This window comes from Dermacentor variabilis, chromosome 8 (assembly GCF_050947875.1).
Source record: "Dermacentor variabilis isolate Ectoservices chromosome 8, ASM5094787v1, whole genome shotgun sequence".
In the NCBI taxonomy this organism is placed as follows: Eukaryota; Metazoa; Arthropoda; class Arachnida; order Ixodida; family Ixodidae; genus Dermacentor; species Dermacentor variabilis.
In genome coordinates, this window is record NC_134575.1 from 101,612,316 (window position 1) to 101,628,018 (window position 15,703).

A 15,703-nucleotide genomic window follows, 5' to 3' on the forward strand; every position below is an offset into this window, starting at 1 on the left:
AGGTTCCAGTTATATTGATGGTGCCTTCATGCCTTCCAGAAAGTACTACACAATTCCTGCTGCGCATACAATCTTATTACACAAGGTTTGGTGACAAGAGACACAACCAGCAATAACATTTTAGAAATTTCCGATACAGAAAGGCGTGTCATAAGCTGCGTGACAATACTGTAAGAGAGACTGGTCCGTGAAAAATGGTAACCCAGAACAAGCTATTTACAAGCATGCCAATACTATTGAACTCAACAATGTTGCCTGCTGTGTACTTATGAATTAGAAGCAGTACCCTATATTCCATCTCATCTGTAATTATCTGTGAGCCCTTGCAAAAGCACTGCAGAAACTGCCGTGCATACTCTTCTATTAATGTGCAGGTCCAGAAGGGAGATAAACAGAATACAGAGGATGGGTAAAACCTACACAGCTGTAAAACATGTGAATAACAGCCTTGCTACTCTTTACTCACAGTTTTCATACAGAGTGGGGGCAGGAGAGGGAAAAGCTGACGTGAGAAGACAAGCAAACCTGACAGCACTTGTAGGCAAAGTAAAGGTACGGTGTGGTAAACTTCTGCTATTTCTCAAATAAACGCCGTGCGTATTTGCCATGTGGACAACTGATGCGGGGTGCGCAGAGGCCAAGCCCCATTACATCACTGGAGGTTCTATGTGGCACAATGGAAGTGGCAGCACATCAAATCAACATTTCTGTGCTCGCGGCAGTAGTCTTGCGGCTATAGTATCACTCAAGGTCGCAGATTCAATCCCAATTGCGGCAGCCGCATTTTGAAGATGGAGAAATGCAAAAACACTTGTGCACGTAGATATGGATGCATGCTAAAGAATACCAGGGTCTCAAAATTAATCCATAATCTGCCACTAAGTAGTGCCTCATAATCTCATTGTAGTTTTGACACACACAGCCCCATAATTTAACTAAGGTTTAACACATCTGCCACAATGCAATATGTCACGCGAGGCAATGACAATGCTCAGCCCTCATGAAGGTTATGAAAAATTTCATACAGCAATGCCTCGCAAAATACATCTCCCTGTGTGTTATGTGTATTTCACAAACAGCAGTAGTTCATGCAAGGTAACGTTTAACATCAACTCACCAAACTTGTATTGGACTAACCATAGAAGAAATTAAACATTCACTGTCAACCTCACTACTAATTATTTTCAATCAAACAGCACAGGAAGTTTTGCTTACATCGATTCCCACAGTGCGTGGGATCAGCCTATTTTTTCTGATAGCCCTAAGGCATTATTTGATACTCTAAGTTGAGTCATCGTTACTGACGATATATCATATGTGGTATCATTATAAGTGGACTGCACTGTATGTAACATGTGATAGAAGCAAGCAACAGGCCAACAAACTTTAGTCTTGAGGCACCAAGGTAGCACACAAGTCGAAACCTATGCAGTCAGCAAGCAAGAACAATCAGGGGAACCAAAGGCTCACAAGTTATTGTTAGTAACAACCAAGAGACATTGAAGAGACACTTACTCATAGGTACCCCAAGTGAATGTGTGGAATGATCTGTACAAGGCGAATGAGTGTGAACAAGTATAAAATTCAAAAATATGTAAAAGACTGAATGAGAATGCTAAGGTGAATGCATAGAATTCAGTGGAGAGAGAATCTGGAATGGCCGCATTCAGGATTCCTAGCACTGCAAGAATTGAAGATTGTAAACACTGCAGACCGCGCACAAAACAGGAACACCATGATGGTTCATGAAGGTAATAGAAAGGGACGAAAACTTGAGCTTCGTGAAGGCAATTAGATTAACTATTGACACAAAATTAGCTTAATAAACAGTGAAAAGATGCCATAATATTGCTGGACATGGTGGGCATGGCTGGAGGAGAGGGAATACACATATATGACGTGGGAACATAATGTTAGCCTATGCTGTGCTGACATCAGTCGCACCTATTTTGTCATAATCCCTGCTTACGCATTTAACTGCAGTAAGAAAGAGATAGTTTATTGAAAGATTCATAAAAACTTTGCAGATTCCACGAACTGTGGAAATTGATGTACGCGAAGGTTTGTATGCCAAGTGCTTCATTGACGAGAAATAGCGGTGATGTTGGTACAGAATGCGTAAATTCTTTACCATCTACTTCAATATGAGAGTGGCGAGTTGATGTTAAACATTACCTTGCATGCACTATTGCTATTTGTCTGTGTGTTCTACCGAACACACAGGGAGATGTGTTGCCTGAGGCATTGTTGTGTGTCATTGTACATAATCTCCGAGTTCAGCAGTATCATTGCCTCGCATGGCACATCACATCGAGGTAGAAGTGTTAAACTTTAAGTGAATTATGGATCTGTACATAATTCAATTGATTATTATAACATGGTATGTATATATTGTATACATACATTCGCAGTTTGCACCACGTTTTGCTGTGTAGCAAAGACATTCCTGTTCTACAAAACGCTTCTTTCGGGTCTGGGTGTCCTCGATGCTGAGTACACACTTTGGAGCCATTTTGCTTGTGTGTTTTTACATGCTCCTTCTGCATACGAGGCCAGCACACTGTTGAGATGCCAGCTCCAAGCACGCTCTTCAGGCTATGAACGATTGTAATGTGTACACTATAACAGCCCAGCATGTAACCTCCACAGCCCAGCACCTGCATTTTTGTCGCAAAGGAAAGCAAGCACAGCTCGTGCCATATGCACAAACTACACATCCTGGCCCACAGCGGCCAGGATCCGAGCACCATATGGTAGTGTTGCAAGAAACCCAGTGGCACGTGCGGCAAGGCCATCATAGCACCCGGAAAGTCTGGAGAAGGGGCAAAGAGCTTCGCTTTAAAGGGTCCCTGAAACTGCAGGGGCAAATTTTGCAGACACGTATTGTACCTCTATAGTAAATCATGCACACAATTTGTGTGAAGTGCCTCATATTAAGAGAACTACGCACCATTACAAGTTACCCTTCTCTATAGCCATGCATTTTCTTCTGAAGTGGTTTACCAAGTGATGGGGGCTAAGCTCAGCTTTCACTGGCTCTGCGTCGTCATGGGACTTTGTGTCGCTTACTTCACACGAAGCCTCTCCAACCTCTCCACCTGGCAGTCGATCCTAAGTGAGGGCTATCAACGCAGTGTATGTTGCGAGCATTTTGTCACAGTGCCGAGCAAGTCCAGTATTCCAGTAACCACAGAGCTGGGCATTTCTATGGATGGGTGGAGAAATAAACTTAAGCCTCTCCATATTACGATAGCTGTGATGAAAGACCTATAGCACAGACATACGTGAGCAGCCTGGTCGGTCTGCATGGTCCAGCCACCTGATGGCGCAGAGCTTAACCAGCCAAGCAAAGAGCTAACATTGCTCTAACCAAGTGTAAAACATTTTAAACATTTAGCAAAAAAACATGTTCACGATAATGCTGTTGCCAAAAGATTTACACCAACAGTAAAGTAGAATATACTTCGTTCTTGCTACTGTGTTTGGTTGATCTGTGTGCTACCAGGTGGTTGCACCATGCAAACCTTTCACGTTTGTACCTCTGCTCATCTTGTGAAATGGCACGGTGAAACCGTGAAACTGCCAGGCTTGGTCTGCATGCATTTACCTGAATACTGGACACGCAAAACACTACTGTGGTAGTAATCCTCCAGCGTAAAGCGATGGCGGCAAATGGACAAAGCCTTGTGCCGATTAGATATCAACAGTCTGATGTGCTGCACTCACTTCGCTCGTCTGCTGCCTTGCAGAGGGACACGATGTTGCAGCTAGACATATTGCCAGTCGCTACGTTTGCAGCCCACAACGTAACAAGGGCGAAACATGGTGCCTGCAGAAAGAAAGATAAGAGGTCAACACTAGACTATGAAATCTGTCAGTAGCACTTTTTTATTTACTCAGTTCAATCATATAAATAATTAACCCCTATTTAGATCCTTCATGATCACAGCATAGCAAGCGGCATAGTGTCACTATGCCACGCACTAGAAACAAGAAATCTGCATAAACTGAGCAATGAACGGCAGGCGAACATGCGCTACATTATTGCGCTATCTTTCTCATAAACTTATTTTTATGTGATCATAACCTCATGGAAAATGGGAAAGATTCTGCAGCCACCTATGTACTGCACTCAAACTTTCCAAAACAAAGGATTCTCTGACAGCTTCTCGCTCATACTGTTGTTCAGAACCTTCGCACAAGCCTCTTCAGGACCTTCGCACACTGTATTTAGGATATTCAGATGGCTGAAAATGCTTTATATGCCCCACTGAAAGCAAAAAGACAAACTTTATAACCTTGCACGCTGTTTCAACGGTGGCAGGCTCACATTCAACTCGGTGACGAATCTGTGGCTTCGTTGTGATTGTGAGGCAGTTCTTAGTGCACACTAATTGTCAGTGAAGTCACCAGGAAATGACAAGAACACGAACAGCTCCATACACCACACGTTTGAGATTTTTTATGTGCAGATTGATTACACTCAAAGCCCACAGTTTAAGATCTTTTATGTGCAGATTGATTACACTCAAAGCATGTATAAGTAAATAGTTGTAGCGGTGACAATACAACTCGGACAGGTGCCTTCAACACGGTGCTACATTGGTCGCCTGGCAAGTACTAGTTGTCACAAACACAAAACCTCACATAGAAGATGTTAAAAAGCAGCAGTATTCCCACAGGAAAATTGCTCATAGCTGAGGACGATTGTTAGTAGTTCGCAACACAATTATTTCTCTACGGTTTATTGTTTAGAGATAGCTGAAAATAAATTTTTGTGATTGTTCTTCTACTGTGTGATTTCTGGAGTCTTGATCGCCGTTGCCTGTGTCAAAAACTCAACTAAGGTCCTTGGTGGGCTGGGGCTTAGTCTCGCTGAAAGTTTATTTTATGCCCTGCATCAGGAAGCGATTTTCTTCTCCTCCAAAATTTCCAGGCTGGCATGCCAGAAAAGACAGGTCATCTCTTCTGTGAAGATGGCAATAGTCTCATTGCAGTTGCACTCGGGTTTCTAGTAGAGCTTGGGCTCACTCTCTGCGCACGATGCTTGTGCAGGTCCATAGGAAGCTACTGCGGAACAATTCCCAAGTTGTTATGCTGGTTTCTTGCTTCTGAAACGAAGTCCTGGCAGTATTTTCCAATGCAAAAAACATATTGTGCAGCTTCTCATTGCTGCTCTAGTTGTTAAATGTAGCAACCCTTTCATACGTCTCCAGCTAGCTTTCCGGGTCCTCAAATTTTGATCTGCAGAACTTCGGTGGCTCCCTGCGCTGCTGCGGGACGATCGGTGTGATGGCACTGGGGCTGTCGTTCTAGCTGGTGTTGCGGCCGTGCACTTCCTGTTCTTTTCAGATAGAAGTACATGCTCCAGGGGAAGGTTTTGAAGCCTGAGGCTTGCTTGATGGTCTGAGGCAACGTTGGTGCTGTCTTCAAGTTTTGGGCTTTGATCACTGCTTTGCAAAGGCGTTCGGTACATGAGCCCAAAAGCACTTCGACCAGATGTCACGTAGTAGTGACAGTGCAGAAAACAGTAGGAAGACTGTCAATGACAAAAGCAGCTTTTTATTGGGCGAATTTGAGCCCACAAAAACAGGCTACACTCAAGAAAGGACAGCGGCGAACACAGTCAGTAATAGTCGAAATCTGATCAGCGGGTTAAGCACATTGGCTTTTATACATCACTCGTCGAAGGTTCCAGTGCAATCACTGGTGCCCGCGTGGTTCCCAAAAACTACTACACATTTCATGTCACACATGAAATCTGATTTAAGGTTCAGTGAGGAGATACAAAAGTGATAGAATCAACAATAAATTTGTGTGTCTTGCCAAGCGATAACGTTTAACATTTGTTACCAGTGAAAAAGCGGTCACTGGAGAAAGATAAACAAGCACACGTGTCAATATATTATTAAAACGCGGGAGACATTTATATAGAATACTCAGAATACTTGGTGGGGCGAGGCCACCAGACCATAAGCAAAGTCCTCCTCTTCCCCTGCTCCTTTTGACATGATAGCATTAAGGGCCCTGTGTCAGCGACAGCAGTGTTGTCCGTTATAGAAAATTTATCCCGAACAGTGTAGGCCCTCTACATGGTGCATAAGCGTTACTGAATTAATTGAATTTCTCAAAGTAAAATGTGTCATAAAAATTGCAAAGTAAGACTTGCACACAACCTGTAGAAATGATAGTGTCGCATAGTAATCTGAATATACAAGAAAACATAATTCTGTTATGCGGAAACTCGGACCCCTTTTTCAGCTGCCATTTGAGATGTCAGAAGGAGCAGCATGCCCCACTCGGTTCCTTGGAACACCATCCAGGTGGCACTTGGATCCATGTATCCATGGCACCCACCGTGAGGGGGGAAAGAAGAAAAAAAGATCCAGAAAGCTCGCCTTCGTGCGTAGCACTCACCACCAGCATTTCCAGGAAAGCATTACGGTTACATAAGCTGCAGTTGACGGGAAGTATGAAAAGCAGTCAGGAATTTCTATCGTGTTCCACTCAAATGCGAAGCTTAAGCGTCCTCAGAGTTTTTCTTCTTTGTGTGTACAGAAGGGCCATTACAACAGCACAACTATAAAGCAACGAACATGTGTGTAATGAGCTGATTCATGCACTTATGCATGTTTGCCTCTGAAAGTACCCGTAAGCGACAGCAGCAGGGAAGCAAGTTTGTTTATCTGTTTGGTCACTACATACATATAGCCCGACACAACTACCCTGCTCACACATAAGAGCTGCAAAGAAGCTGTAAGTTAAGGAAATTTACTGTCACTATCCAAGAGCAATAAATCGGAAATGCTTACGCTTCAGATAGAGTAGTCAAGAGAAAGATAAGTCAGCAGAAAGGAAGATAAACAAGCACACATGTCAATATATTGTTAGAAGGCAGGAGGTGTTTATATAGAAGGCTCAGCGCTAAAGCACTGGGTGGGGCTAGGCCGCGAGATCATAAGCAAATTCCTCCTCTTACCTTGCTCCTTTTGACACAATAACATTAAGGGCCGCGTGTCGGAGGAAATCATGTGTCAGTGACAGCAGTGTTGTCTGTTAGTGAAAATTAATGCTGAACCACACAGGCCCTCTGCATGGTGCATAAGCGTTACTCAAGTTTTGAAGTGAGGGAAGCTCGCATTAAAATTGAGTATGAGGAATGGCTGAGGAATATGGAAGATATTAAATTGGCTGGGAGGGTGTTCAGGTATCTGTACAGGAAAAACATTGATTCACAGTGGAGGAAAAGAACTAGGAAGCTTACGAGCAAGTATGCAGCCGTAATGGTGGGCAACACAGCAACAAAGAAGGTCAAGCAGAAAGTCAGAGAGGCTGAAATAATCTCATGGGTGGCGGCAATGGAAAAGAAACCTGCCATGAGTAACTACTTAAGAGGAAAAAACGAAATAAGGAAAGAAACCATTTATGATAACTCAAAGGGAAGCTCATTACTTTTCGAAGCGAGATTGGGATGCCTTAGAACACGCACCTATAAAGCGAGATATAAGAAGGAAGAAGAAGGATGTGCTTGCTGTGGTAAAGCTAGGAAAATGACAGAGCATGTTTTATTAGAATGTGAAGGCATCTACCCAGCGGTCGATTTAGGCACCACTGGCCTCGTTGAAGCCCTTGGGTTCAGTGGGAGCAGTGGTAAAGCAAACATGTCCGTAACAGGGATTAGTAAGAGGTGATTGGTGGAAGAAAAGTAGGGAAACGACAAAAGACAGAGCCGTACAAAAGCACAGTTTGCAATACGGGATCAGAAAATTTGGGCATGGTAGTTCATAGTGTTCTTTTTTTTCTTTTTTCGTTGTTTAACCTAGGTACGACATTAGGCAGTATAATAGCAAGAGCTTGGTGGCACAACCCACCGCCCCGTTCCAAAGGGGACGCTCATAACATCCATCCATCCATCCACCCGCTCCGTGCAGTGGCCGCATAGAGAAAGAAATTCAACAAGAGGGGACACTCTTAAAGAACTGGCAACAGGAAACACGTCACGCCTAGTTTCAATTCCATCCGTTAGTTGACACGAGCATCAGAAAAAATGAATGTGAAATAAACTTACAGACGTTTAATTTTTTTTATTCTTTCCCACTAAAAGTGAAAAAGTTTTGCGTGTAAATGAACTTATACTTTGCTAATTATTTTTGTTGTGTTGCCTAGCAACAAGCTAGCGGCATGCCAGACGCGCGTGCATATGTCATGTGCCAGACAAGCCGCAGGAGTGAGCCAGGCCGGCTGCACATGTGAAGCTCGCATGCTCGGCGAGCCGTCTCTTTTGGATGTAGCCCGTTTTTTGGGCTCCCGGCGTTTTTTTGTGTTCCGTCTGCATTTCGACACGGCACAGCTGCACTACTGGACTACAGCAAGGTGAGGAATTTTGTTTGACAGTCTGCAACGCACTTCAAGCACCATTTAGGCTTACTGCACAAAACTGAACCTATATGGGCACGCTGCAAGTGCTAGGCGGCGCCCTGTCTTTCGGACCCCTAGCGCCTAGCAGGGAGCTGCGATTGCCGTGCTGGCATCACAAGGAAGTGCAAGCATGCCGCGATAATTGCCCTGTACATACAGGACGGCAAATGCGAATCGAAAAGATCTCATCCAAGAACGTGGGGCGCACGAACGCCTCGTCAGACGTACCCGAGGGATGCTAACGCTGCTCTCCTTAAACAAAAAAATGTGAGGAGTTTACCAGTTGTTGTAGACTACGCTGGGAAAATATTTTCGCCCATGTTACTGGAAGTTTGAGACTTTGATTTTTCAGTGCGTGCAAAGGAGGTTCCAATTAACCACGCCGTCAAATATTTTGGTGATCTCAACTGCCCCTTAGTTGATATGCTGGGCGCAGATGGGTGTGTGCCAGTTGAGCCAGCTGCAACCCCTCCTCGTAGCTCTCAGCAAGCCCTGGCGCTGTTTGAATGGGAGAGGATTGGGAAAGAGTTCCACAGCTTTACTGCGGTAAAGTGTGGAAACAAACTACTTTGTTTGCTGTATATCCTGGCACGCAGTGCAGGTGTCACGTTGCTGCCATCATTGCTGTAAAAGCAACGAATTCAGCGTAATAACGCACTTGGCATAACGCTGGAATATAAAACAGCTTGCTTCTGCCGTCGGACAAGCGCGATCCAGTGTTGACGCCGTTCTATTTCATACGGTCGGCTTGGAAACCTGTAAAACTTCGTTCCTGGTGAGTTGCGTGTACCAACTGGCGTTCAAAACGCGCGCGCACGTAACCGAAACCAGAAGGTGTTAATACCATCCGCTTGGTGTGCTACAATCAATTCGGCCGCTGGGCTCTATGGGAGTCTGCTCGTGTTGAAATTTCTTTCTCTATGGCGGCCGCGCCTGTACGAATAGGTGATCTTGCGATCTCAGCGAGATTGCCACAACCCTTTCGCGCTAGCAGAAATTTCGACACCAAGTTATACCGCACGAATTCGCAAACTCGGTTGTTCATACAATAAAGTGTCGGCAAAAGAACAAGGCAATGGTGCAAAAGTTCGAGAAGTACTCTGACCTTTGTTCCAGATGCATTGTGGTAGCACTGGCAGTTGGGCAACTGGTCTGGTAATGGAATAGGCCCTGGGAGGCGCAGCGACAGTGTGAGGTTTCGTTCGAAAGCAGTTTCTGTATTTTATGAAAGCACTGCGACCGAAGTCAGTCTTCCGCTACTACTGCTAGGTGCTGCGAATTATCGAGAACGCCATTACAGAATACACCTCCTGGTGGCTGGACTGTGTAACATAACAGCCGGTGTTTACCAACCGGGAATTCTCAGGGATTCTGAATAGTCTGGAAATACTCAGGGAAGACTCAGGGAAAATTAGCTGTAAGTTTATTGAAAGGGAACGAAACTCGTCCTAATGCTGAGTAATTGTCTTTGACGCTGTGTCGTCGGCAGCATAGAGCATAGATTGTTGTGTGAAACTCTGCTGGTCAGCAGGAGGAGTTGCCAGTGTATGCGGGTGTACAGTCAACGACCGACTTTCCGGACGCCCGATTTTCGGGACATGCTTTTTGGGACAGACGGCTTCGCGGCACCACCACGTACCCCATAGAGGGAAGCGCGGCGAATAGCACGGCCGGAGCAAAACCAACCGGTGCGCGCAAATCTCGGAGGCCATGACCGCCGCTGCAATGGTGAAGCGAGCGACGCGACGCTCTTGTAAAGGAGGTGTTCTTTATGAGTACACGGTGCTGATCGTCGGCGGGACTCTTCGGTCAACGCATCTGGAACAAAAGTGAGAGTGTTCCGAGTTTTGCACGATTGTCGCTGCAGAAAACAGCGTCAACCATTCCTTATCCCTTTAAGAACCACTTCTCTCTCTGTTCTTTTGCCGATGCTTAATCGTAGTAACAACCGAATTTCAGCTAGCTCGAAACGGTTGCTGCAGTCTCGCAGAGATCAAAGGATCATCAATTTGTACCTTCGATGAGCACTTCTGCAGTTCCTATGCGCTGTCCCTAGTTCAAACAGAGTGCCACTGTTTGTAACGTGCAACAGGCGTGTGTTTAGTCTGCGACGTGAAAAATGTGCCACCTCCCACGCTCCAACACTTGCATATCCACTGAACTGTCAGTGCTACGAATGCTGTCTCACGGGTCTTTTTTTTTTTCTCCGCCTTTATCTGATGAATATAGGCTATGCGTGGCTGTCACGGGATGGTTGTGCTATCGTGCTCAGCCGTGGTCACGCTCATGACTGCATTTATTTCCCTTCGTCGCTGTTTAATTGTGCTCACCACTCCAGATGAAGCGTCAGCACTTTCCATCTGTTGCTCTCAGATAGGGACAGTACATTTCCTTCACTTAAATGTTGTTAGCAGCTCTTATGTGTAAGCTGTGGAGTTGTGTCATACTATGTGTACATGGTGAGCGAGCAGGTAAACAAACTCGCTTACCTGCAGCTGTCACTTACAAGCACCTTCACTGAGTGCACAAATAGTCTCATTATACCTTTGTCCATTGCTTTCTTTGTTCGTGTTGTAACGGCGCGTTTGTACACACGAAGAAGAAAAGAAGTGGGGCAAATACAGGACTTTGCTGTGGTGGCCTCGCTCCATCCAATGCTTTAGTGCCGAGCTTTCTAAATAGACATCTCCCGCCTTGTAACAATACGTCATGTGTGTAATATTGCATCCGTGATCGTCATTGTAAAATTCACTAAGGCTACGTTCACACTTGGTATCGGAGCAGGCAGAAGCGACACAAAGTTGACAAAATTCGTTCATCTGTCCATGAGAATGGGTGGAAAACCAGGCAGCAAGACCGATCAGTCTCGGACTGATTTTTTCACCATGGCGAAGTGGGTCCACTTCCCCGGAAGCTGAACTAGCATGTAAACATCCGGTTGTAAAATTTTACATCTCCCGTTGTTCATTGGCAATATTTAGGAAAAACAACTAGCTAAAAGTATCAAAACTATGTCTTCTTTCTCTTCCATGGTAGATGAAAGTTAAAGACGACACATGGAGTTGCGCAAAATGATAGCTTTTAATTACTGATGGGTCAGTGAACATAGTGCTTGATTGGTGCGATGAACAGCGCCACCATGCGAACGAACGTATGCTGACGAGATGGATGCGGGCGAACGTGCCAGTCGTTTCCGTTGGAGTGGCGAAAAACAGATGTCAACATCTTGGACATGCACAGTGACAGTGACAGGAACTTTATTATGGACATGCACAGAAAATATTTTCTGCCCGCTTTGGCCTTTCGGCCCACTTGCTGATTTCCAAGTGTGAACATAGCCTAAGACGGTAGACTACACAGGTAGTGTACCTGCCTGAATTTTTGACAGTGCTGTTTTTAGGATATCACTTATGAACTACCCAGACAAACTCTATGCACTTGTTATGTTTACAGCAAATAACCTTTTTCGCAGTTGCATGAGGAGCATGTTTCACTTTGTGGCAGTTACGTGGTGAAGTGCCTTGAAGGGCCCCTGACTAGTCCCCATAGCGAATTTTGGTTATATGCTGGAAGTTGTTACGTGTCCTCTAGGGAGTGTTCTGTCGCAAAAAATTTTCAAATCCGCTCATTAAAGGGACACTAAAGGTAAATACTAAGTCAAGCTAGAGTGATAGATTAGTGCTAGACAATCTCTAAGGCGTCAATATTATTGTGAACAGAGCCTTAATAATAGAGAAATCGAGGTAAATGCAGGACATGATTAGAGACTCCCCCGGGACATTCAAGCACTTGCCCGATGACGAAAGCACTCTTCAGTTAAATTCTGTAACTAGTACTCAACTACTCTTTGCAAAAACATCCTCATATTTTATTATAAGATGAAATAAAATCCAATTTTTCCAGTTCCATTTCATGTTTACAAAAAGGAACTCATTGAAATTTCCGTTGACAACGACGCGGGCGGTCGAAAGGTTTTCTTTTCGCTCGACTGCGCCGGCCATGCTTTTGCGCTTCATTTTTTCCCTGATCGCGTAGTGCTGCGCTGGTTTTGCTGCTTCGCAAAACTCGCACAAACTGCATGTAGCAGAGAATTCAACTTCCATGTGATGTCGCGGGATGCCCGAACGGTCTACACCACTTCGCCAAAAAGCAGCTGCATCGGTGAATCCGCCGCTCTGTCTTGGCTTGGTGCCACCATCTGTCGGGCATTGTTTTACTCACCGATGAAGTGAAGAGCGGTGATGGCATATGCAATGTCACCCCTCCCCCAGTTGGATGGCAGGAGCTTTGAATTTCGAAAAAAGTGTTCAGACCCTTCACATACAGTTTTCTAGTAAACTAAGTCTTTTCTTGTCGCGAAACAAGTGTTGTGTGGTTTCTGGAATGGTATTTAAACAGTCCACATCAACTTAGTATTTGCCTTTAGTGTCCTTTTAATAGCCAAGATAGAAATATTTCAGTGCCGCGAACCCATGTTTTCAGTAGGCGGGCTCCACTGCCAAGCAAGGCTCTCTCTCTACTCGCCCTGCCCAGCCTTTGCAAGCAAAATTGCTTTCCTGCGTTCTCCCATACGTGGCCTCGAGGATCGCCTGACGCATACGTCACAGGCCCTGCCTTCATTCTTTTTTTCCTAACTTTTTTTTTTCCCTGGCGCTACGCATTTCTGCTGACGGCGTTTCGCGCGAGCTCTTTTTTCATTCGTGCAGCGCACAATTTTGCGCAGTGGGCACAAGGACACATGACTAGACACAAGGACACATGACCAGATTCAGTGCTACACGAATACTGAGGCAGAACAAGCGGATCGCAGAGCATGATTATGTGCTGAAACACGGTAGAAAATGGCATAGTTTCGGTACCTGCGCGCGTGACCGCAACCCCGTGGGAACAAGCAGACGAAGCGGAAGTACAGCTCTCTTGCTTCGGTGCGAAGTAAAGAACACGCAGACATTCCGTTTGTGTGTTTTATTATTTCTCTAAACTTCAATTCGTCAATTCAAGCAACAGATCACAGAAATAACAGATGGTGCCTTGAATAATTCTCGAAGTCACGTGTCACCACGAGCAACATCACACTGCGGACTCGAGTACTTAGGCATAGGGACACGAGTACGTCATTTTCCGGTTTGGAGTGCGACGGTCACGAGGAGAAGGAAAAACGGCATTCGGTTTGAAATTTCAGATCTTTCCGTGGCGCGATGTAATACTTTGCAGACACGATCGTTATCACGCAATGTATGCTCTGCGCTTGTCAGCTCAAAATGGCCAGGCCTGGTGAGGGGCCCTTTAAGATTCACATCCCTGTTATGTGTATAGTCATTTGGCTAATTTGTTTTACTGTTCTGTTGCCATCATTACAGCTTCTGCAGATGTTTGTTGTGCCCATGAAGATCTAGCCCATCTCTGCATGGTTCACAAAAAATAGCTGCAAGTGCTGATTGCTGTTGGTTGGCTCAGTCCAGAATCTGGTATGTGTATCCATTTGCTCAAGGCGTGCTGTTGCTTCTAATGCTTGAGCTGCTCCAGTAAAGGAAGATTGAATGAATGGTTGTTTGAGTGGTGCATGTCATCCTATCACTGTCATGCTAGTAGAAAGGTGGCAAGGCATCTTGATATTTGAGCCACTAAGGCTGGCCATTTATCTGTTGGAAGTTCCCGCAATGCATTAAATGTGTATTTCTTAGACACTATGCTGAGCAGATTTCTGGATTCTTGACCATCATGTTTAACCTGTCAGTAGCTACAAGTGTCATCCCGAGTGATTGCTGCATTGCACGTGTTACACCCGTCCACAAGAAAGGTGACCGGCTTTCTGTAAATAATTACCGCCCTGTCTCAGTCATAAGCATTTGTTGCAAGCTGTTGGAACATGCTGTTGCATGTTACATTCAAGAGTTTCTTGCTGAGTGTAAAGTGTTGTCATCACATGAGCGTCTCGTCAGAAAAGCTATGTCCACAGTCACTCCGCTGGTTTCAACTGTGCATGAGATCTCTGGTGTACTTGATATCTCTGGACAGGTTGGTATTCTGTTCCTAGATTTTTCGAAGGCCTTCGACAAAGTGCCACATAGTAAGCTATTGTATAAATTAGAATGCTCGGTGTGCCTTCCTTCATTGTCTGATGGATTAGTGCATATCTTTCCAATAGAAGCCAGTTTGTAGAAATAACAAAATACACATCTTGTAATGTTGTTGCAGCATGCAACTACATTACTTGAAGATGAGCTGATGAGGCCACATAAGGAATCACGTTCTGGAATGATACTGCGGATATTAGTGAACAAAAAAGCAATAGAAGGACTAGGAGGGGTGAAATGAGGCTTCGACTTATGTAATTGCTAAGTTTTGTGTTCAACTACCTTATTGGCTTGCTGGTCGAAAATGTAGGTTTTGTTACCGGAAACGAGTTTGTTGTAACGTAATTTAAACGGAATATTGTGCGTCTTTCTGAATTCAATGAGGCGCTTACGAGCTAGGCGAAATGTGGGGCAAAAATCTTCGGAAATGCCGAAAGTTGTTCCTCTGATTTTCTTAGCTAGTGAAAGGATGCGGTCTTTATCTTTGAAGTGAGCGAATTTAACAGTTACTTGTCTGGACTTGCCATAGTGATAAGTTCCGAGCCTATGGGCGCATTCAATTTCACGTGGTTGAATAGGAGACTGAAGGTGCTGGATGCTGGTTGCTCTGCTGGAAGTGAGTCAAGTGGCGATTCCTTCGATGCTGACTACTACATATCTATTTCGCTGTATCTACTTTTTTAATTCTTATAAGTATTTATGCAAACCCATCTGTATGTGTACTCATGAATAAACAATGCGTGTCTACTTATGGAAAATATTTTTTGTCACTGTATCATCACTCTAAAATATTGTAACTTTTTCCTGAAAAATATGTCAGTTTGAATATTTTAAATCCGCATTTAAAGAAAACTCGGCCCTGGGGTGGTCGCATTTGGAGAAAAGATAGACCTTCAAAGGGTTAGGAGGAAGCCCATTGGTGGTGCATCCATTCTATAGAGATGATTGGTGACTTTAATGTCATTAGCAATCTTATGATTGGTGCACAATTGTTATATGATAAATAATATGAAAAGTGCGCATGTCCAGTGGCACATATCCTGTGGCCCAAGTTGACGTCAAAGTCGTTCAGTGAAGAGCAGCACACACCGAGTGCAGCTGCGAAGCACCTGAACAAGGTGGCAGTCAGACCTGCAAAGTGGCAAAGGGTGCTAAGAATCTCTGGATCTGTACAGACTGCCACTGAAAATTGAACCTGGGAAGATTTA

General features: G+C 44.6%; 2 protein-coding genes across 7 annotated transcripts in view; one reads left to right on the forward strand and one right to left on the reverse strand.

Annotated features, from left to right (window-relative positions):
• The window catches only part of LOC142590483 (uncharacterized), a 216,582-nt gene extending 206,856 nt beyond the window's left edge, over positions 1-9,726 (reverse strand). The window contains exons 1-2 of one of the 5 annotated variants that reach the window (XM_075702640.1): positions 9,524-9,717; positions 3,727-3,829 (exon numbers count right to left, since the gene is read on the reverse strand). In XM_075702640.1, coding sequence (XP_075558755.1) covers positions 3,727-3,775 — 49 coding nt within the window. In that variant the 5' untranslated portion in view covers positions 3,776-3,829; positions 9,524-9,717. Of the gene's footprint in view, positions 1-3,726; positions 3,830-9,523 lie in introns of all 5 variants that reach the window. The other 4 variants (XM_075702641.1, XM_075702636.1, XM_075702639.1 and 1 more) reach the window with 4 other exon arrangements.
• Positions 9,727-9,800: 74 nt separating this feature from the next.
• Positions 9,801-15,703, forward strand: part of LOC142590485 (uncharacterized) — a 98,085-nt gene continuing 92,182 nt past the window's right edge. For both annotated transcript variants that reach the window (XM_075702644.1, XM_075702643.1), the window contains exons 1-2: positions 9,801-10,247; positions 13,779-13,886. The gene's annotated coding sequence lies outside the window, so the exon portion shown is untranslated. The remainder of the gene's footprint in view (positions 10,248-13,778; positions 13,887-15,703) is intronic.